Consider the following 23,141-nt stretch of genomic DNA (forward strand, 5'->3'; position numbering starts at 1 on the left):
TCTCTACTCCTCACATCCATTTAAGTTCCCCATCTCCAGGCTTTCCCCAAAACAATTGGAGACAGTGCCTACATGCAGCCGACCTCTTCTTCACCCTTTTCATGCCTCTTCTGGTTCTGAGAGACAAAGCGGGAGGGGAGCTTGTAGCAGCAGGAAGGGGAGACACCTGTGAGTCTTCACCAGCCTGACTCATCTCTGCCTCTTGGCCTTCTTCCACCCACTCTCCTGCTTCAGCTTCTACTTCTGATTCTTGACTTCTGTCTGCCATAGACTCTCCCTGCTCTTCTTGTTACCTCCTCAGCTTCTGACACGTCCTCTTCCCAATCCTTTCCCTCTTCTCCCTGAAACCATTCATCATTGTCCCACCACCACTTCCTGGGTTCTGAGCCTTCTTCTATTGGTGGTTCTCCAGCTGGTTCCTCCCACCACCCCTCTGCATCCAACCAGTTCATGACACTAACTCTCTCTGCACTCCCATGCTTTGCTGGCAAGTACTCCTGCCAGAGGTCCCACTCCTTTAAACAGATCCAGTGCTTTTTTTCTGGGGGGGGACACAGGGCTACGCATACCCCTAAACATTTTGTGAATCTAACTGGAGAAGAAACTAAAAATTTTAAATTTTTAGTTTCTTCTCTAGCACGGTGAATCGTCAGTTCTGTTGAATAGCATGGTGAATTGCCAGTTCCATTGCTACCCCTAATGGCAGCCTCATTTCCTGTCCTTGTGTTTCCTGAGTCTCAGACGGAAGCGAGCGTTTAATGTGTGAAGTAGGAGTTGGAATCTAGCATGGTGATTGGTCAGTTTCGTTGTTACCACCTCCAGTGGCGGTATCATTTCCTTTCCCGGTGATTTTCTTGAGTCAAAATGAGAGTACCCCTAAACATTTTTTAAGGGGAAAAAAAAGCACTGAACAGATATCTCAGGGGTGGGCTTGCAATTGAAGAGTTGAGCAGTGTATCTCAAGGCTATGGAGTCAATCTGGGGGCTTTTAGTTGCTGACCACAAGTATAGAGGAACAGAGGCGCAAAGACTCCAAACAGCAAAAGTAAGAAGGAAAGATAATGAGGATGCAAAGAACACATCCTGGTAAGGGCTAAAAATAAAGACACTACATAATCTAAATCATCAGTTCATGAATATTAAACCTGAAGGAAGTGCACAAACAAGTGGGAAGCGGTCTTTTTATAGGGGAGAGACTGGTGGGTGATGTGCAGAGTTACTGCTGCCATTGCTCATTAGTCTCTATCTGATTCTAGACATGACACATTGTGTGCACTTTCTGTTTTCCTGAATGTCCCATCCAACGTCTTCCGCCTAATTGGAAGATGCACAAGTTGTCCGTCCATCATGAACTTGAACATCTTTTAAGGGATGAGAGGGGAGAACGAAAGCGGGCAAATGAGCTGCGAAACGCAGTGGGACAGGAAGTGTGAGGCACTTACGGTTATGCTATTAAAAATTCATAATAAGTAAACAAGGTGCCTAGAGGTTTGCAGTCTTTAAAATCTCCTGTAGCATAGCGTGACTGCGTGATGATATCAAAATCTGGGTTTTCTCCCCTCGAGCCTGTTCTGTCTGATACTGCTCAGCTGTGGACCCTGGCTTCTCCTCATTTCTTCTGAGCAAATTCTATTGGCACGGGAAATAAAAAATCAATGTAAATATGCTTAAAGAGAATGGAAAATGGGGGCAGCGCTGGTTGCTCTACAAAGCCTGCTTTAGTCAGGATAAGTGTTGTGGTTTTATAAACTATAGATTAGGCAGGATTAAGGGGATTCAGCCTCTGCTTGCTGATCTCTACTCTCTCAGCAGAGTGACCAAAAAAAAATCCTTATTTCAAGGTACTGTTCTTTTTTCTGCAAGAAAAAATACATCCTGAATCTGACTCTGAGGTAACCAAGGCAGGAGAGTGTGAACGCCTTATCCATATTCTATTGCATTCAGAGACAACAAATTAACTCTGTGCTGTCTCTTAGAGACAAATCAGCCCTACCCCCCCACTCCTATGTCTCTCTCTTCCCTTGGACGAGGATGGGGATTGAGAACTTCAACCTCAGTTGAAAGACAAGGAGTTTCAACAAGGAGGGGCCGCTGCACTAAAATCCTGATTCTGACACCATACAGGATACTTTCTCATTAGGCGGTATCTGCAGAATACCCTCGCCTGCAGAGGGTATCCTCTTTGAGGGACGCGGATAGCACTGTGGTCTAAACCTTTGACGTATATTAGAGGGCTGGAAAGGTCCAATTTGGCATGCCGTCAAGACTTGCTGATTGGAAGGTCAGTGGTTCGAATCCCTGTGATGGAGTGCAGCATCGGAGCATAATGCCCACGCTGCCCAGGGCAGGCGTGATCCCGAGGGGAGAGGGACACGGAGGGTGCCCTCCCATGTGTTCAGGGCAGGAGAGGGGTGGGGAAGCTGCTGCTCACTCTCCTTCTGCCCTATGCAGCCGGGTCAGACATGATTCGGCAATGGAGCTGTTGCGGCTGGGTGCGCCTTGCCATGGCTGAGTAGGGCTGCTCTCTGCCGCCGGGTCAGAAGAACTGCCGCTGGGCGCAAGGTGTGCTGCCCACTCACCTACCATTTTGTCACTCCGTCAGTCATGACATGCTGGGCGGACTGCACCCACCACACTCCTTTCCTACACCTCTGATGGAGTGAGCTCCTGTTGCTCTGTCCCAGCTCCTGCCAACCCAGCAGTTCGAAAGCACACCAGTGCAAGTAGATAAAAAGGTACCACTGTGGTGGGAAGGTAAACGGCATTTCCACGCACTCTGGCTTCCACCATGGTGTCCCGTTGCTTCAGAAGTGCTTTAGTCATGCTGGCCACATGACCCGGAAACCTGTCTGTGGAAAAACGCCGGCTCCCTCGGCCTGAAAGCAAGATGAGCACCACAACCCCATAGTCGGCTTTAACTGGACTCAACCATCCAGGGGTCCTTTACCTTTACCTTACCCTGCAGGATACAATACTGTCTCCTGCAGAGGGTATCTTCTTTGAGCATCCTCTCAAGGGTTCCAGGGAGAGTCTCCTCACAAGCCAGTGGTGCAGCAGGGCTTTTGTCAAGGCTCTTCGAGGTTTCTGGCACCACGCATGGAAATGCATGACTTGAACACATATAAATTGGGGTGGGGGTTACCTGTATAAGCTTTTTTAGGTATCCTGGGTCCCAGGTTGTATGAGGCTTTACCAGCATCTTGATGTTTGCCCACCAACTGGATGGTTTTAGAAGAGAATTAGACAAATTCATGGAAGATAAGGCTGTTTGGTTGGCCACTGTGAGAACAGGATGCTTGACACTGGAAACCATGGAAAGGATGTTCCCTACACCAGCTCCAGAGCTGGCATAGACTTATCTCTGCTTTAACGTATATTAGAGGGCTGGAAAGGTCCAACTTGGCATGCCGTCAAGCTAGGGCCACAGAGGTTTCCATGGCAGTAAGGAGGGGATCTACAAGGTCAGGTCTCCCACTCTACGTGTGGACCTGTCTCTGCACTCTTGGAGAGAGATATCAGCTCTGGGCCTGGGTGCCTGGGACACTCTCCCAGAGACTATGGAATGCCAGGGCTTAGGTTCCTGAACGTAGGTATAATGTAACCACATTTTATGCTGTGTAAGAACCAATTACGTGGGATTGGGTGGCGCTGTGAGTTAAACCACAGAGCCTAGGACTTGCCGATCAGAAGGTAGGTGGTTCGAATCCCTGTGATGGGGTGAACGTCCGTTGCTTGGTCCCTGCTCCTGCCAACCTAGCAGTTCGAAAGCACGTCAAAGTGCAATTAGATAAATAGGTACCGCTCCAGCGGGAAGGTAAACGGCGTTTCCGTGCGCTGCTCTGGTTCGCCAGAAGCGGCTTAGTCATGCTGGCCACATGACCCGGAAGCTGTATGCCGGCTCCCTCAGCCACTAAAGCGAGATGAGTGCCACAACCCCAGAGTCGGTCACGACTGGACCTAATGGTCAGGGGTCCCTTTACCTTTTAAGAACCAATAAACTGTGGCAATTGGGTCGCCTGTGGAGAGTTGTGGAATCACTTGGGGTGGGGCAGGGAAATAGATTCAAAACCTTTGAGATTTTGCACTTTCACAGAACATTTTCCAGTTCTCGCTGGGTATATTGGATTTGCCCCCCAGAGTATTGTGCCCGTCAGGCTTCTATGAGGTCTGTCTCCCTTTTTCTCCCTGAAGGAATAATTCATAAGGGATTGCCTCAGGGCAGAGGTGTTCTCTGTTTGCGCAGACTTGAAAAGCAGAACCACCTCAGACTGGCTACATGCAGTTTAGAAGCAGAGCTCCCCGTAACATTGATCTAAAAATATATTCCCTAACCCTCTTTTGACTTTGAAGTCAAGCACATTTAAATAGGTATTTCTGGAAATAAAAAAAGACATAGGAATACGCAAGACTGCTGGTGATGGGAGAATGGACCACTGAATGTGTGGGAAGGGGGAATTGCTCCCACTGCATTCCCACTGCATTCTGGTGTAAATTAAATAGTCTTGCTAGGTCCCAAGTTTTGGGGTTCAATTTGAAGGCGTCAAGGTGGCAAGTTGAAATCTCAGCACCCGTCAGTCTCAAATTACTCATTTTTGACACCTCAATATAGGGTTTTTTGCAACAGGATGATTTTTTAAACACTACTTATCCTGAAATAGAAAACGTTGCCCTGAGAGGCTCCCTCCACCTCTTCAATATTTTCAGAAGTTTTCCATCTTTCCAGGAATGGAAAGTTGGGAAGAAATACTTCCAAATGAAGAAAGGCTTTACAATGAAATTTTTGATTTGGAGGTCCAGATCCAGATTGGGAACCTGGTGTGAATGGGGTTTGGGGAAACTTTTTGCCCTGTGTTGCAGTTAGCAACCATGGGGGCTTTGATCAGACTTGAGACTACAATGGGAGACAAAGTTTTATTTTATTTGCTTGTTCCATAAAATTCTTATACCACTTTATTGTAACTACCCCCCTCAAAGCAGTTCTAATCTCTACACCAGCATCCTAATCCCCACAAACATAGGCTGTGTGGTACAGTGGTTGGAGTACGGTCAAACCTCGGTTGTCGAATGTTGTTGTCGGTTGTTCTGAAACGTTCGACAACGGAAAACTGAAAGCGGAAGCCTCAATACAATAGGGAAACTCAAAATGGAAGCTGCATAGCATGTTCGCCTTCCGAAAATCGTTTGAAAACCAGAGCAGTTCCGGGTTATCGCCTTTCGGGAGCCAAAACGGAGCCGTTCGAGAACCAAGGTTTGGCTCTATTGGACTAACACTTGGGAGACCAGCGTTCAAATTCCCAGTCAGCCATGAAGCTCACAGGGTTTGCGCAACTTGGAGAAAAAGGAACTCCTTTCTCACTGAGCTCCTTGGAGGAGAAGGTGGGAGATAAATGCAGTAGATAAATAAAAATAAATAAATATATTGGAATACATTCACACTAAAATGCAGAAGACTTTTCATGAGACTATTTTTTTAAAAAGCCAATTGATGTGGAAATATGGAGAATTTAATTTTAGACTGGAAAAAATGAGAAATGGAAAGAAACCAAATTTGACAGAGTCACCCATCCCTATTATTGTCCTCTGTGTTGTGTTCGTGGTTGTTAAAAAACTCCAAACCTGTGTACTTCTTGGGTTTCTTAAGAACTCCACACTTCTTCTTCTCTCTTTTTGATTCTGCCCATCCCCTCCAATGCAGATTTTAATTAGGAAAAAAAAGGTGGGGGAGAAATCAACACTGCGGCTCGTCATAACACTGCCATGAGAAGACTGGCGCAATAATTATCCCCCTTGTCTATTAGTACGGTCGGAAACAATGCGCATTGCACTGGAGACAGCTTTGCCATTATGTTTTGGCAGCGAGGAAGTATGATTGAACTATAATAGGCGAAGGATGAGAAAATCCCAGAATGACACTTACAATGCAGTTTCTATAACAATGCCTGATACAGAAAGGGGGAGAAATAGAAACAAATGATTAAAATATTCCATTTCATGTTGCGAAGATATGTATCAATGTGCTATATTTTCTTTGCTTGAGGGTTAGTCACCCCCTCCCTTTTTTTTGATTACTGGCTCTCTTTCCAAAGTTTGGGGGATTTCACACAAATTGCTTTATTTGAATAAGGAGAGATGAGAATGGAGGATGAGATAGGCACAGAGACCAGGAGGTTGGAGGGGGATGGATATCCTAAATTAGATGTGCTCTGCTGTGTCATGATGACACCGCAGAGCAAAACAGACGCTGGTATTTGGAGTGGGCTTTGACATCTAGACTCAGACACTCAAGATGTCAAGTTTCCTTTGAAAAAGTCAACAGCACAACCCACTGTTTATCATCTCATTTACCTCCTCCGAGGGCAGGGTTCTTGGGCCTCCCCATTTGTCCAGGCAACAACCTTGTGAGGTTTGTTTGGCTAAGAAATGGCCCCAGGTCACCTTATTAGCTCGATGTCCAAGTGAAGATTTGGACCCTGGACTCACTGGTCCTGATCCAGCAGTCTAAACACTATAGTGCACTAAATTCATACTCAGGGAGTGTGAGTAGCCTGCCTATGGCACTCTGGGAGATATGTGGGTCTGCAGGATGGCTCTGTAGCCCAGCAGGTAAATCTTCTCCAGCTTGAGAGCCAAATTCCCTTGTGGGACCAGAGACAAGAGTGGGTGGACCAATGGATGCTAATTTTACCCTTTGTGCCTTTGTGCCGTAGGCTGGTTTCTACACACTCACATACATATGCCCCCCATCCATTGTTAGAATTCAAGGATGCATTCCAGCCAAGCAAAAAATCTCAAGGAGGGTGCAAAGCAGGGCCAGAAATGAGCATAGCTTGGGAAGAGTGTGTGTGTGTGTGTGTGTGTGTGTGTGTGTGGCATGAGGAGAGCCCCAGGTGACTGCATCTGGCATGAAGTTCTCTATCTCTGCTCTATAGGAGAGGCAGGTGGGTGCTATGAGGAATGCATGGTCAAGGCAGGCCTGGCCCATGGATGAGGCAAGGTGGCCTTGGTCCTGTATATCTGAAGGAGTATCTCCACCCCCATCATCTAGCCCGGACACTGAGGTCCAGCGCTGAGGGTGTCCTGGCGGTTCCCTCACTGCGAGAAGTGAGGTTGCAGGGAACCAGGCAGAGGGCCTTCTCGGTAGTGGCACCTGCCCTGCCCTGTGGAATGCCCTCCCAGCAGATGTCAAGGCAATAAACAACTATTTTACTTTTGAAAGACAACTGAAGGTGGCCCTGTTTAGGGAAGTTTTTAATGTCTAATGCCGTATTGTTTTTAATATTTGATTGGAGGCCGCCCAGAGTGGCTGGGGAAACCCAGCCAGATGGGTGGGGTATAAATAATAAATTTATTTTATTATTATTATTATTATTATTATTATTATTATTATTATGTGAGGCACCTGCCCCGAGTGCTGGAAGCCCAAGAGGCAATGCCCATGCAGGCAGTGGCACCAGTTTCTGGTGAGAACTCACAGAGCGTACAAGATTTCAGTGAGATCTTGGGCTTTGCAGGCACTGCCACACAACACAGGTGAGAGAGGCTTGGTGTCACCAGTGGTATGGCAATTGGGGGGGGGGACAGCAGTGGGAGGGATGTAGCATGTTCTAGTGGTGAAACGGGACACACCTCCCCTGTGTCAAGGACTCAAAGAGTGGCGTGCTATGAGGATGTCCCTTCCACCAGCATATCGCCCAACTTTTGGAGACCCCAAACTGGGATGTACATCTTCTCGGATGGACTCCTGGGTGAGTCACATAACCCGCACCTTGCTCTTGCCTTCTCAAAAGTGCTTTTTGTGTGTGTGTGTGGGGGGTAAGAGCACAGCGCAAGAGTGTGTGAGATTGTGGCACCCAAAATAGCTGCCTTGGTCACATGTGAAAAAATGTCCCATTTCCCCGTGGGGCACTTGGCAGGTATGTGCCAGAGTGTGCATGTAGATTATTGCCTGTCTGTTAATATCTCAGAAACAAGAGTAGGGGATGAATGTTCAGGGCTGGGGACTTTTCATAATGCACTGAGCTTCCCCCATGGGTAGTAGAGGCAGAATACATTATGCGTGATATGTAGATTTGCTCAGTTAAAATTGTTTTCACAAGTGACAGAATTTGACTCTACTGGGCATGGGATTTGCTTCACTATGGTTCCCCACCCCCGGCCATGCAACTGTTTGCAGATTTGACAGCAGGCATGGGAGAAGGTGCAATGCAGTAAAGGAGGCTCTTGAGCAGCGATGGGGAACTACCGTATTTTTTGCTCTATAAGACTCACTTTTTCCCTCCTAAAAAGTAAGGGGAAATGTGTGTGCGTCTTATGGAGCGAATGCAGGCTGCGCAGCTATCACAGAAGCCAGAACAGCAAGAGGGGTTGCTGCTTTCACTGCGCAGCGATCCCTCTTGCTGTTCTAGCTTCTGAGATTCAGAATTTTTTTTTTCTTGTTTTCCTCCTCCAAAAACTAGGTGCGTCTTGTGGTCTGGTGCGTCTTATAGAGTGAAAAATACGGTATACCTCTCCAGCAACCATCATCCCTGACCATTGATCATGGGCCTAATGGGATCTGGATTCCAACAGCTGTTGCAAACCCAAAGGTTCCCCATCCCTGCTCTAGGTGACAGCTTCCTGCCCCTACAATTAGTTATGATTCTTGGGTGCTAAAGCAAAAGTGTGTTCCCTTTATAGGCTCCTTTGCCATGCAAATTGCAAAGCTCATCCCAGCCCTGGGGAATAAATTAGTCTGCAGTTCTGGATATCTGTTAACTATGTGGACCTGTATTTGCACAGGCTGTGCCTCTGTCTCACTTCTGCTGATCAGTGGAAAACCCTGTTCAGATTCAGGCTTGGTTTCTTTGACACTACCCATTTCCAAACTTTTCTCTATATACGCTTCAGGAATAGCACTTTTACCTTTGGAATAAATAAAACATTTCCGCTCCTCTGGAATCCGCCTTCTGCTGCAGGCACCTGAACCTGAGGGATAAACATAGAGCCTCAGCTTGGAAAATGAATTGTGACTTTGGAGTTCACTCAGGCTGCTTTGTTTGCTCTTGTCTTTCTCGTTAGGACAATTACTGTCTTCCGCCTGAGCAGCTTGACTCAGTTTCTGGTTCAGCCTTCGGAATGGAAAGGAGGAACTCGGCACCAGGACGACATCTTATGTGCGGCGTTTCTGCCCCCGCAGACTCTAGTTACAGGTAGTGGAACGTTTATTGCCCAATAGATCATCCTGAGATTAGCAGTTGGGTCCGCCGTCATCTATACGCATGGCTAGAGATGATCCTGCCCAGCCTGGCTTAGCTACTCAGCTCTTGGAAGAGCTGAATTACTTACAAGACACAGACAAATGACATCTTTTAAGAAGCAGACAAAGAAAGTGTGTCATCAAGTGTGTCATGATGGGATTGATCCTCCTCCTCCTCCCGCATGGGGTTGGGCAGACAAAGCTCCTACCTAGTCAGTGGAATGAGATTCATAGAAGATGCCCAGGTGGGTCTGGATGTTGCCAGAGAACATCAAGAGAGAGGCGTGGGACCCCTTTGTGCTCAGGCTGAAGAGCTTTCCTAACTTGGAATGAACTTAGGTCAGGGGTTCCCATGGAGGTCGTTTAACCAGCCCACGAGCCACCCTTGAACTGAGCTGCCCACTCAGTGAGTCCCTGTGCACTGCGCTAAACTGGCACGGCGCGGGGACTCTCTTTTGCGGCTCCAGAAATCGCTTTTGCGCATGCCCAGACACCGGAAATTGCGTCCGCACATGTCCGCGGTGCCGGAAATCGCTTCTGTACATGCCCATGCGCAGGCACAATTTTCGGCGTCTGGGCATGCGCAGAAGCGATTTCCGGCACCGCAGACATGGATCTCCGTGGGATCTCCACAGGAGTGATCCAGCCCATGCCCGGTAAGCCTTGCTGACCCCTGGCTTAGGTCTTGTCACATGGCTTATTGACATTCAACAAGTTTGGATCAGGTCTAGTTGAACATTCTTATAGCCCATAGTCAATGGTGGTGGTGAGCAATCAAACTCTCCACCAATAGTTGGTTGATAAAAATGGGGCATTGCCCCACCAACCTCAGTGTGCATTCAGCACTTCCCCACCCTGCTTGCCAGGCTTACAACCAGATGAGGGGGCAACCTTGGATGCAGTGTCCTAGTTTCCACCTTGTAGAACTCTGCAGTGGGGAGGAGGAAGGAAAAACTCGAATTAGCTGGCCCCACCTGTCATTGGCTCTGAATCCAGATACTGTTGGACTCCTGGACTTCTGCCCTACCAATCGCAGTGAGCACCAGCTTCCACTGCTCTCTGCTTGACAACCCATAATTTTGGGACACACAGTTTAGTGTTACTACAATGTGCCTAGCTTCCCCCCTCAGGCCCGTAGGTTCTCTCTTTCCCCTCTCTCGTGGTGTGGCTGTGAGAAGGAGTTTTGAAGCTCGCTGGGTTTGAACTCGACAACCCATCTGACAGTGGTTAATCTTAACTATGGTTAGTGGAAACAAGCCAACATCAAAAGTCACCTCCACCAACCATGCGAAATCAATATATGATCTGAATTGTTGAAGCAACTAAGGGGGCAAGGCAGTAGGAGGGGTTGGATGCAATATTTGCTTGAAATCAATAGTTTTTAAATATAAAAGCTATGCTAATATGATTGTTTGGTTCTGCCTGCACCTTCAAATAAGAGCCAAGCAAGTCACAACGTGGCCAGCTCAGCTTTAGAATTTAAAGCTCCTAATCACTCACTGGGCAGAATCAGGCTACAAATGGTCCTAAGATGCTCTCTGTGATGGATGCCCCATTGGTTAAACTTTATCCTTTCTTGTCAACCGGCTGGCAGGATCAGGATGTATCCCAAGTATTTGATGATGTGTCTTGCAATTGAAAGCTGCGACAATGCCTCTCCTGGGAGTATGGCCCATGACCCCTTGCTTAAATGCTGAGTCAGCTGACCTGTTATATATTATAGATTCTCTTTGCAAATGAACCTGATGTTTAATCCAAAGTCAGTTGCTGTTCAGTACCTTTTGAACAGCTAAGCACAAAGAGCAGTATCCAGCAAAGCAGATCTACTAATGCAATGACTTTTGACTGTGCCACAAAACCTCCTTTCCCTGCATGCCTCTGAGCTCGCTAAATCTGTTCTGGTGGTTCCATTGTGCAAGCTGGAATTTTTGTGAATCTACTTCATTAGATACTGCCCAAAGCTTGGAATCTGAGACAATTGAATGTTTAAGGGAAATGGCATTGAAATGTTCACCTGATAAGGAAAGTTGAATGCTGGAAACAGAAATCAGATGGGACAATAAGATTGGGTGATACAAGGTACAGGCTGTATGACTTAATTTAGCATCTGCACAATAGAATTTTCTTTTCTTTTCTTTGAAATCAGACCTTGCTGTTGTTCTAACAGCTCTGGCTTGTATTCCCCACAGGCCTGTGAAGCCACAAAAAGACATTGCATTTTCACAGCACATCCCCCACTTTAAAATAAAGAACTTAAGTTACAAAATTTCATCTTTGATTATAGTCCACCTTGAAAGTGCATTGACTTTTCATTGTCTATTTCAGGGAGTTCTGATGGGGACATTGTTGTATGGAATAACAGCACAGAAAGCGCCTGCTCTAAGCTGCACTTGAATTCCAGATCACTGAAATCCAGCTCAGGTCAGTGTGAAACCATAATATGACCCAAATTTTATGAGAGACCAAAAAAAAAAAAAGAAAAAAAAAAGCAAGAAAAAAAGCTGTGGAGTCCCTGTAGAGATGGAGAGCCCTAGGACCTAGGAGGAGTGTGATGATTCTGCCTTCCTTAATTTAGGGAAGGGAAATGACATTGACAAACAAAACTGCAGGAGGAACCTTTATTTGGAGTTTGGTCTATGCAAGGAGCACCCAAGAACATTAGACCAGAGGGTCATCAACCTTTTTGGGCCACTGGGCGTATTGGATGTATTGGTGCCAGTCACAAAATGGCTGCGATAGGGTGTAGCATAACACAAAATGGCTGCCATGGGCTGTGGCATAGCACAAAAGTGTTGCTAATGAGAGACAGGGTCGCAAAAATGGTGCAAGACCAGCAACCCTGTATCAGCAGCCTCATCAGTGGGGAGAAGGCACCTTATCAGCCAAGCTTCATTCACAGGGAGAACCTTTTTGCATCTCTCTTCTGTTCAGAACAGATGGGAAAAGAGGGTGCCCCTGTCGAGATATTCCATTCCACCTTAAAAACAGACGTGTGCCACATGTCTGTTTATACCCCAGCACAGCACAGCTTGCTGGGAACTTCCGTTTTTGTGTATAGCTTTTGCTTATGCTGCTTGCTTGGACACGAAGGGGGGAAGACATGTTTTTCCCTTTCTCCTGATGCTGAATAAAATGCCTATAATTACGTTTTACACAGCCTCATCTGCCCTTCTGTTGCGAAGAGTTTTTTTCCTCTGCTGGCTTGCGTGCTCAGCTTCTGAAGCTCGTGTTGCAGTTACATGCAACCAAGGACCGGAGATTGCCCGGCTGCTGGCCGGTGGGCTGAAGCCAGCTGGGGGCCTGCCAATTGCCCCAGTTTCCTTGGACGCATCCCAACAGCCCCATCCTGGCATCCAATGACATATGGAGATCCAATGACAAGTGGAGCAAGTTTAGTTTAGGAGAGAGTCTGATCCAAAACACTGAACAAGAAAATCCACAAGCCTCTTGAGCATTGTTTGTTTTTGTGGAGATATTTAATGAGACATTTTTCAGGCACTGTAACAGGTACTGGTGGGTACACATGCACCACATGTGTAACTCCTCCACAAAGCAGGAAACTGCCCACCATGGCCCTAGCTCTGAATGTACGGTTGTAGACCTGAGTCATCTTTCTAGACCATCCAGTGGAAGCTGATTCCACAGAGGTGGACCAAGGCAGGTTAGACTGGAGCCATGCCTCTCCATAAACCTAGATAGTCACCCCAAGGGACATTCGCTTTATCTCGAGGGTGTGGGGGAAGCAGTGTGGAGAATACAGATCCCAAGATTCCCTGGGATAACAGGCTGCACATGGAGCTGATAATCTGCACTATCAGTCCAATAATAATTTGACAAGTATCTGCCCCTGGTGCCAGGAGTGGTGGCAAAATGCTCCTTATCATATGGGCAGATGTTACAGACAATCAGTTCCCCGTGTGGTTGCAAAGCTGCTGCAAACAAGTTATCCACTTGGTAAATGATCATTTGTTTTCACCCTCCTAGCACCCTAAGTCTCTCATTCTGTGGGATCAACCAGGCTAGAAAAACTTTGATCTATGAAATCACTAATAATGAGTTCCAGCTCTGGGATTGTTTATGCCTTCGCTGCGTCAGAGTGACAAAGCGTCGGCAGCGAGTTTGCTCTTCCTTGGGATGGGGCTCGCTAATTCCCCATCGCTCTCAAGGCTATTGCTTCTGTTTATTGTTCCGGATCTACGTCAGCGTTTCTTTATATCATTACCTCCAGCAGGGAACATTCCCTTAATTTTCGCCTTCTTTTGGTGAGGGGTGATAAATAATTGCAGGCCACCCTCCCGGAACACAGCCTCGCAGAGCTTGCCTGCCCCCCCTCCTTTGAGGCTGTTCATAACCTGAAAAATGTCATTTGGTTGAAAGTCTTCACACTCTAATGGTTATCATACATTAAGCGCTGTGCTAGCAGGCAATGCGTAATTGTTCCCTCTTCTACAAACCACAGCTTCCATTATGGGAGAAATACTGGCGGATAAAGTGGGGTGGGGGTGGGGGGCAGAAAGGGGCTCTGTAGCAGGGAGAGAAACTAACACTACAGAGGGCTTTGACAAATTGTTTTTAAATGTTTCTTATTTAGGTTTCTTGACACTTCTCCCAAGACAAATTTTAATATATATATATATATTTAATCTTCTGAAATCCTGCTGTCTAGGTTGCCTATAAAACACTAGGCAGAACGATATGATAGGGCACTTTTGATCTATTGCTTCTATGTAAGCCACAGGAAAGGAGGTTTCACCCTTCCTCCCTTTTAAACACCCAAGTGGGAGAATGCCTAATTTTCACTGTATAAATAATCCCTAGATCTATCTAGATGTGCCAGGAACAAACTCTAATGGATATGAATGCAATTACTTTGTTGAAGGAAGATTTCCCGAATGCCTGAGAACCTAAAATGCAGCGTGGAGATTGTAATGAGCTAACAGGACCATCCGTCAGCCCAATTCAGTGGATCTGGCTATCATCAGGTCATTGTATTCTAGACCAGCATCATTACAATAACATGTTTTGGAGTCCTATGAGAACTCCAATGGTGCTGGCCCAAGATGTGACCCCTATTATAAAACAGGGGTCAAATGATTCCCTTTGTCAAGGTTTGCTGCTCAGCTAAGTACTCAACACCTGCATCTTAGATGAGTGAGCTCCATCTTAAAAGAGTGAGCCCCATTGCTGTAGAAACAAATGGGTAGGCCTTTCCTCACCTGGCTAGTAGGTAGAAGAACCTACTAACCTAGCAGTTTGAAAGCATGTCAGTGCAAGCAGATAAATAGGTACCACTATGGCAGGAAGGTAGACAGCGTTTCCATATGCTCTGGTTTCCATCACGGTGTCCCGTTGTGCCAGAAGCAGTTTAGTCATGCTGGCCACATGACCCGGAAAGCTGCCTGTGGACAAACACTGGCTCCCTCTGCCTGAAGCAAGATGAGCGCCATATTGGTGTTTCACAACTTTAACCTGTTGCAGGATCTCAGCCAGACCCAGTTGAATATAGCAGAGCATACACAGACTTCCAGAAGCAATCAGTTGCAGGCAGGCAGGATGAAGCAGGAACAAGACACTGCTACTAGTAACTTGGTTACTTAGAGGTGTTTATTATTTACAGCACGCTTACAAGTTACTACATACAAGATACAGACATGGATCTTAAACTCTCTCTCTTAACAAACTCCAAACGACTCTCAGAACACAACACTGACCAGCCAACTATCCAGCCAAGGAAGGGTATTAACCATCATGCCTATGTGGAGACCTCGATCAATAGCAGAGTTTTATCCAAGGTCCCATATCTCTAGGCAGAATAACTCCCCCTGCTCAGTCTTCTTGGCCTTCGGCCAACTCTTAATTGCCTCTGTGGGAAGTTGCACATAGGCAAAATCCCAACATGCCACACCCCATAGTCACCTTTGACTGGGCTTAACCATCCAGGGGTCCTTTACCTTTTACCTAGAAGAACAATAGACAGAGTTGTTTGTGAGAGCTAGAAGCTAAATGTTGGAAGATGGAGAAAGAAGCATATCTTGCTCTGTGCTGGTCTTTGGGGCTCCCTTGGAAACCTAAAGGGGGGGGGGGGGCAAAATCTATGGGAGTGTTAATGTTGTGAGCGCCTGTGTCCCATGCTCAGGTGGTATATTTGTGTAAATAAAACCATATATCCTAAAGATACCATAGTCTCCATCGACCTTGATTCCAAGGAAGCTGTACCCTGGGAAGTGCAGTCGTCCCTAGAATCTCTCGCTGCTTGGAAATACAAGAGAGCATATCAATATTATAGCCATGTCCTAAAATCTGGTTGTATGCCTGCACAATTTTGTAGTCATATATGAGGGAGCCTGTGGTGTTTGCCTCCTAGGTGGGTCATAAGGAAAGGGTTAAATGAGTGTGATGTAATTGGCCAGTGGGAATGCAAGGGAGGAGTAAAAGTTAGAGAGGGAGGTTTTGAAAGTTAGTTGAGTTTTGGGAATTGAAGAAGGAAGAGGGAGGAACAGGAAGTGGGTTGGTCGAGTTGTATTGTGAGAGAGGAATTGTCAGGTGGAGTCAGATAGATAGTTGGGGATAATCAGTGTGAAGTTGTTAGGAACTAAGATTAAGAAACTGTGAAGAAAAACTAACTGAAACCATAAGCTTGTTCCTGCATTTAAAAATAACTTAATTATTTGTTTATGTTAACAACTGTCTGGACTCTGTGTGTCCCCGTGAAAAACGGGGTGGTGGCAGCAGAAAAAGCAATCACAGTGGTGGCACAGGGTCAATTTGTAGTCATATATGAGGGAGCCTTTCTACCAAACTTCCCCAAATTTAAAAAGCAGCGAGAGGCTGTGGAAGTTTCCTATGTTGTCTAACAAAAGGCAGGCCTTATTTCCAAAACTTATCTTCTGATTTGCTATGCAGCGGTAGCAATTTTATAGTTTTGAACCCATAGGCCATAACAAAACTGAACAAGCATATAAACCGAGGATGGCATGTAGGAATGAAATCATTTCAGAACTGAGCAAACATATCAAAATGCAAATGATTAAAATCAACAAATCTCCTTGTAAAAAAGATGTTGCCTTCTATGCCAAAGAGGTATTTTAAAAACTTTCGGCAGTAAAGGTGAAAGAGTCTGCTTGCTCAGAAACCAACCTCTCCCCAATTGCAATGTGAGTGACAGTTCTCTCTAAAATAATAAAAATAAAAATTCTATTTGCAAGGAAGTGGGAATGCTAACTTCTTTAGGTATAATATAACATAGGGGTAATTAGGTAAGGGGGAGAATTTCAGTTCAGTTTGCATATTAATGAGTGTTTAAAATTTAACAGTCAGTCCTTCTTCCCAGGGAACTGGTTGGATGCTTCTTGAATTTCAGAGTGTAGCTCTCTAAGTATGTGTAAGAACGTTTTCTCCTCCTGCCTACCCATGACCTCGCCATTTTCCACCTTCTTCTGCTTTGTCCTTGGGTCTATTTCAGATAAGAGCAGCCCTGCTGGATCAGGCCAAAGCTCCATCTAGCCCAGCATGCTGTTCTCATAGTGGGAAGCCCAATAGCAGGATCTGACCATGACAGCAACTCTTCTCACCTGCAATTCCTAGCAACTGGGATTTGGAGGAACAGTGCCTCCAAAAGGATTAGCTGCTCTTTGTAAAGCATCCCATGCAACAGGGATAATAATAATAATAATTTAATATTTATACCCTGCCCATCTGGCCGGGTCTCCCAAGCCACTCTGGGCGGCTTCCAACAGAAGCAAAAACGCAATGAAACATCAAACATTAAAAACTTCCCTAAACAGGGCTGCCTTCAGATGTCTTCTAAAAGTCAGATAGTTGTTCATTTCCTTGACATCTGATGAGAGGGCGTTCCACAGGCCTGCGCCACTGCCAAGAAGGCCCTCTGCCTGCTTTCCTGTAACCTCACTTCTTGCTGTGAGAGAACCACCAGAAGGCCCTCGGAGCTGGACCTCAGTGTCCAGGCTGAATGATGGGGTTGGAGTTGCCCCTTTTAGTATACTGGGCCGAGGCTGTTTAGGGCTTTAAAGGTCAGCATCAACACTTTGAATTGTGCTCGGAAACGTAAGGGAGCCAACGTAGGTCTTTCAGGACTGGTGTTATGTGGTCTTGGCAGCCACTCCCAGTCACCAGTCTAGCTGATCGCCGGTGTGATGTCCATGACAGACTGTCCAAGTGTCCCTATTTTCCAGGGACCTTTCTGTATTTACAGAAGCCATCCCGGTTTTTGATTTGATCCCAGAATGTCCCGCTTTTCCTTAGACGTCCCTATTTTCACCAGAGAAATATTGGAGGGTATGGAGTTATGTAACCCCCGAGCCAAGGAGATAAGTAACTATACAACCTTCAGAAGATATCTGAAGGCAGCCCTGCATAGGCAAGTCTTTTAATGTATTATTATGTTTTCATATATGTTGGAAGTTGCCCAGAGAGGCTGGGGCGACCCAGGCAGATGGACAGGGTGGAAATAATAAAATTATTATTATGGAATAGGACGTCCCTGTTTTCAGTGGAGAAATGTTGGAGGAATTGCCCTGGGTGGACCTGCAGGGTTCTTCCTTGGTGTGGAAAGAAGCATTCTGTTGTGGCAGCAGAGATGTCAGGGCGAACTGGTTTGCGGTTTGTGTGTGGTTCCCACGACAGCTTCTCCTGGTTGCAAATGTTCTCTGTGGGCCCCAGAATGTTACTGACCCCCATGTACAAAATTGGCTCTACATAATAAATCAATCACACACATACAACATGAGAAATGTGCAAAATGGCATAGGTTTTATAGCTCAGGGATGGGCGGAAAAGTACATTGGGACCTACTGGTAGTTCTCTGGTGACTTGAAATAGGTTGACCAGGGTTTTTGATTCCCAACAATAGCAAGTGTGGAATAGAATGACTTTTCCTGCTTAAATGGGGTTGCCCAAATGTGAATTGGAAAAAGAAACCTTAACCAGGAGTGGATGGCATGGTATTGAAAATAGACTCAGAAGCACCCTATTCTTCAATTCCAACAGTATTTCGTAGCTGGATATGGCTGGTAAATCCTGAGGTTCTAATGAAAAACAAAATTGATCTGGCAAGCCTAAAATCTGCCTGCCTCTGTAGTTCTTCAGAAAGCCAGCTTACATTTTTTAATATAAAAAAGTGCAAGTTCCTAGTTGACATGGCTGCATTTGTTTTGGGGGCTTTGGGTGAGAAAGTTGCCAAAAGGGATCCCTCTCCCTGTCCCTCCCTGCCCTGGGGTTTCCCTTCCAGCAGCTCTCATGCCAAGCTCTGCAAACAGCTTTTTAAAAACCCAAAGGAGTTCTAAAAGCAGTTTTGAGACAGCTGCTGAGAGGGGAAGTCATAAAAAAATAAGCTGAAGTGCATACGGAGAAAGCACCTGTGCTTGGGGAGGTGGCCGCTGTTGGCATCTCGAGAGCATACATTTCTTTTTTTAGACCCTAATCAGGAGCTTCTCTCGCAGGCTCTCAGATGCAGCGGAACGTAACTTCTGCTGGCAGGCTGTCCTTCAGAAGACACACACTATCTGCAGCTGACTACGCCAACTCTGACGAGAACTATCATTCCATTACTAGGCTCTTCTTCCTGGAGGCGAGGAAAGTTTCAGTGTCAGGTAAGGGAATGGCATTTCATTTTCTATGGCCATTTGGATGAGGGGTGAGAAGGGAAGCCGGACCACTTCAATGGCCCTGTTGAGAGAGCAGCCAGTTCTTCCTCTTCCTCAAGTGTCACCTCGGAAGAGCAAAAGGTGTTCTCTCGGACTGCAGAGCAAGGGTCTGAGAAGTAGGGTGGTTCTGCTGAGAAGAAGAAGAAGAAGAAGAGTTTGGATTTGATATTCCGCTTTATCACTACCCGAAGGAGTCTCAAAGCGGCTAACATTCTCCTTTCCCTTCCTCCCCCACAACAAACACTCTGTGAGGTGAGTGAGGCTGAGAGACTTCAGAGAAGTGTGACTAGCCCAAGGTCACCCAGCAGCTGCATGGGGGATGAGCAGGGAATCGAACCCGGTTCACCAGATTACGAGTCCACTGCTCTTAACCACTACACCACGCTGGCTCTCAGGGGTGGGTACCAGGAGCAGGTCAGAAATAACTCACATGACTTCAGTGAACTCTTTATTCAAAGAAGAAAGACAGTCCAGGAGGAATCGAACATGGTTCACCAGATTACGAGTGTACGGCTCTTAACCACTACACCACACAGACAACTTCCCTTTGGTGCTTCCTTTCTCTGAACAGTTTTCATCCCAGCTTGTTTTCATAAGAATACCATATTTTTAAGAACGTGCTCACATTTGATTCCCAACTCCCCTTTTCCTTCTGTTCCATGTTTTCAATTGTAATTCTGAGAGCAGGGACTGGCTGGTGTTGTTTTTTTAAAAACTGCTCAGTAAGCGGCTCTGAGAGCTTTTTCAGCTAAAGAATGGTGTAAAAATGCTTTTAATAAAGAAAGTGTGGATGGATGCCAACTCAGCCTACAAAGCAATCCTAACTACAGGAAGCCAGCATAAATTAGACCAGTTCCAAACTTCGTTCAGGAGGAATATGACCGACATCAGCCTTTTTTCTGGCTAAGTTCTGCTGGGTTGCTTGGACACATGATTGAGCCGGAAGGGTTTTGAAATAGGTGAAAACCTCTCCTTGCCCTGACACACAAGGAAGCCCCCACCACAGCCCTTTTGGTGGACTTGTGCTGGTGTAAATTACACTGGCTTAAGTTTTGCTGACTGAGCCCTTGTTGAGAAAGCCCAAGATCTGCCATATCCCAACTCTCTTGACCTAAGGGATCTCTGGTTTGGATTGTGCTGTTAGTTGAATGTTTACAAGTGACAGCAGGATTACTCCCAGTATTGGCCAAAATAGTCACTGATGGTAGGAGGCTTTGACCCCTGGCCTCCCACCAACTCATTCCTCTTCCCCAGAATGTGGAAGTTTTCTTCATAAAGAAGATGAGTCAAGTTTCTTGGCCTTTCACGACTACCCTTTTCTTCAGCCTTTCTTCTGGATCTACAACGATGTCCTTTTCGAGATGGGAGCCACCAGGTTCTGTAATGGGATTGTGTCGCAGATTTATATAATGGCATTCTGAAAGTTGCTCTTTAATTTCCAGCCCCTTCCTTGCAATTCCTAACACTGAGATTGCCCTTTTCACTGCAGAAGCAAAGGCACACCTGCGTAAACGCATGTGAGACATTCCAGTTACGGAATACCAAATAACACTACCAGAGAAGAGCTTCTTCCTTCTTTTGGTTTAGGAGCCATCTCTTATGAGCATTAGGAAAGGAAACCTTTTTTGCAGCCCAATGCACACCTTCTCTTGTGGGCAACCTTCCAGACCCCTGCAAAAATGAAGACTGAACTTTCTGCTCACCAGCTTCTTAGCAGAGAGTTAAATCCTGCTGAGTGCTCCTTTCCTAGTGTGTTCACTGTAGGGAAGTCCTGGTGAAGCAGTCCTTACCTGCCTCTTCTTATCCCCCCGCCCTCCATCTTGCCGCCTGACCACCCCACCTTTTGACTGTTGCGGATATTAAATATCGCACAGTTTGAAGCAACTGGAAGCATAAGAACTGACTCCTTTGGAAATGAAGCATTGCCCAGACCCATGAAAATATCATTTAAACTCTTACCGGCAGAACTTTCTTCAAAACAGAATTAAAACATCAAAAATATCTATGCAATATCTTGCGCTGTCTAGCGCAGGCTCAGCATCTTACAAAATATGAAATATTCCAAACAGACCTAAAAGCAAAGGTGTCTCTCTCTCCGACCTGCTTTTCACATGAGACTAACAGCCACCACCCTTTCAAGATGGCAGATTTGCAACTCAATACCTTTATCACTTGATCAAAGGTTACTCTCAATATAGAGTAGAGAAATAATCAACAGGTAATTAACTAGTTACAGCTCGGAGTCCTTTCAAAAAACTTTCTGGTTCGCCAGAAGCGGCTTCGTCATGCTGGCCACATGACCCAGAAGCTGTATGCCGGCTCCATTGGCCAGTAAAGCGAGATGAGCGCCTGCGACTGGACCTAATGGTCAGGGGTCCCTTTACCTTTACCTTTATCACTTAATCAAAGGTTCACTCTCAATACAGAGTAGAGAAACAACCAACAGGTAATTAACTAGTTACAGCTCGGAATCCTTTCGAAAAACTCTTGTGGAAAACCCCCAGTGTTTGCAATATACATTTAGCCATATTAAGCTTTCCTTAATACATATACATTTTTCATTTCTGTGTGAATTAAACCATTAACAGTGACAGTCCCAGATCATTCGGGGGGGGGGGGGGGCAACCTGGTCTGGAACTATCAATCCAATCCAATTCCTAATCAGGCTGGTTCCATTTGAGATCTCCACTGTTCTTCAATTCTGCCTCCTAGTTCTAACTTGCTTTTTGGTATTGGGATTTCTCCTCAGCCTTGCCTCCTGATTTGCCCCATAGCTCCTCTTCCCTTCTCCTGCCTCCCCCCAGATTGTTGCCCATGGCCCAGACCTAAGAGAATTGAACCGACTGTCCCTGAGATAAGACTGCAAATTCCAATAAACCAAATGAGCAAATGTGTAGGAGAAGGCTGTTTGCATGCAGAGAGTCAAACTCACTATTGATTTATACCCCTTGCAAGCCAGCAAGGCGCTGCAGGATGTTAAGTCATGATAGAATTTGGTCCAGTGGGGAGTTTTGCAGCAGCTAATCTTGAGAGTATAAAACCGTTTCTCATCTTAGCAGCTTTTTTCCAGGTGTTTTCTGAATCAAATTATCGTTATTTCCCTCCAAGGCAAATTGGAATCTTTCTGCAGATTTATCTGCAATGATTTGGGAAATCTGTTGCCTTAAGGGTTTATTTAGGGTTCTTCGGTGTCCATAAAGAACATACAATTGACAAGAAGAACTTTGGTTTGCCAAAGAGAAAACCATTTACATAAAGATTTACAGTCTCGTGTGAAACTTTTGCAAATAGAAAAATAAAAGGTTGTGAAAATGAGTTCCCAAGGCCCAATTTCTTTTTCCTGTAACTTCTTTCAGTTTGGGGAGGCAATGGATTGAACTGTATTTCACTGCTGCTGGAAAGCTGCAGTATTAAAATGGAGACCAAAAGCCAAACAAACAAAATACAAATCTAACCGGGTTCATGCACAGTGGGAGAATTGCTTGTTGTGGTTCGAGGATCCGATCCCCCCCAAAGTGGAATGAATACACAAGGACACGTGATATAAGGTTAATGGGCAAGAAAAGGCCACAACTTTGATTACAGCAAGTGAAAAGGTATTGGCTTAGGCATTGGATTACGTCAGCTGACTCCACCCCCTCAGAGAGGGGTGAGTCTGAAACAAGGGGGGTTTATTCACCAGTAGGTGGAGCCTGTTGATGCTAATCCAACTATAGGCTCTCCCCTGATGTCACCGAGGGTCGTGCCATGGCCTCCCGCCAAGCAGGCATCGGACAGAATACACGACCGCCAGATTCCTTTAACGGAATACCCAAAAATTGAAGGCATAGGCGATGGCCACACCTAGCCCTTCGACACCACGACACATTATTCCAATGCCTAACCTACCCACCAATACCATGAAAGTTGTGACGATTGCTACGAGGTAGGCGAAAAAACCAAAAAGCCTAATGCCAAATGGAAAAATTCCTACCAGGCCCCCCGGACAACCAGGGCAACCAACCTAAGGTCCATAGCAAGGCCAAGGAAAACTAAGACCCTGAGCTCAAAGGGAGTGGAGGGTGGGTGAATCGCGATGGGTCGACGAAGAGTGAGGCTGAGGAGGGGCTGGCGCCGCAGTATTAAGGCTGCTGTACACGCCCCTCGGAGGCACCTGGTTGGGCCAGGTGAGTGAGAGGCAGGGGGCTAACGCCCCCTGCTAGAGGCGGGGCTCGGGCTCCCGCCCACAACCACTCCCCCCTCTT

At 46.2% G+C, this 23,141-nt stretch overlaps 1 protein-coding gene across 1 annotated transcript in view; it reads left to right on the forward strand.

Moving 5' to 3' along the window:
- The window catches only part of WDR49 (WD repeat domain 49), a 101,943-nt gene that overhangs the window by 60,116 nt on the left and 18,686 nt on the right, over positions 1-23,141 (forward strand). The window contains exons 11-13 of the mRNA XM_081007834.1: positions 9,058-9,188; positions 11,561-11,656; positions 18,694-18,843. Of these exons, the coding sequence (XP_080863960.1) occupies positions 9,058-9,188; positions 11,561-11,656; positions 18,694-18,843 (377 nt within the window). The remainder of the gene's footprint in view (positions 1-9,057; positions 9,189-11,560; positions 11,657-18,693; positions 18,844-23,141) is intronic.

Source organism: Podarcis pityusensis (genome assembly GCF_964106645.2).
Source record: "Podarcis pityusensis genome assembly, chromosome: 5".
Taxonomy (NCBI): domain Eukaryota; kingdom Metazoa; phylum Chordata; class Lepidosauria; order Squamata; family Lacertidae; genus Podarcis; species Podarcis pityusensis.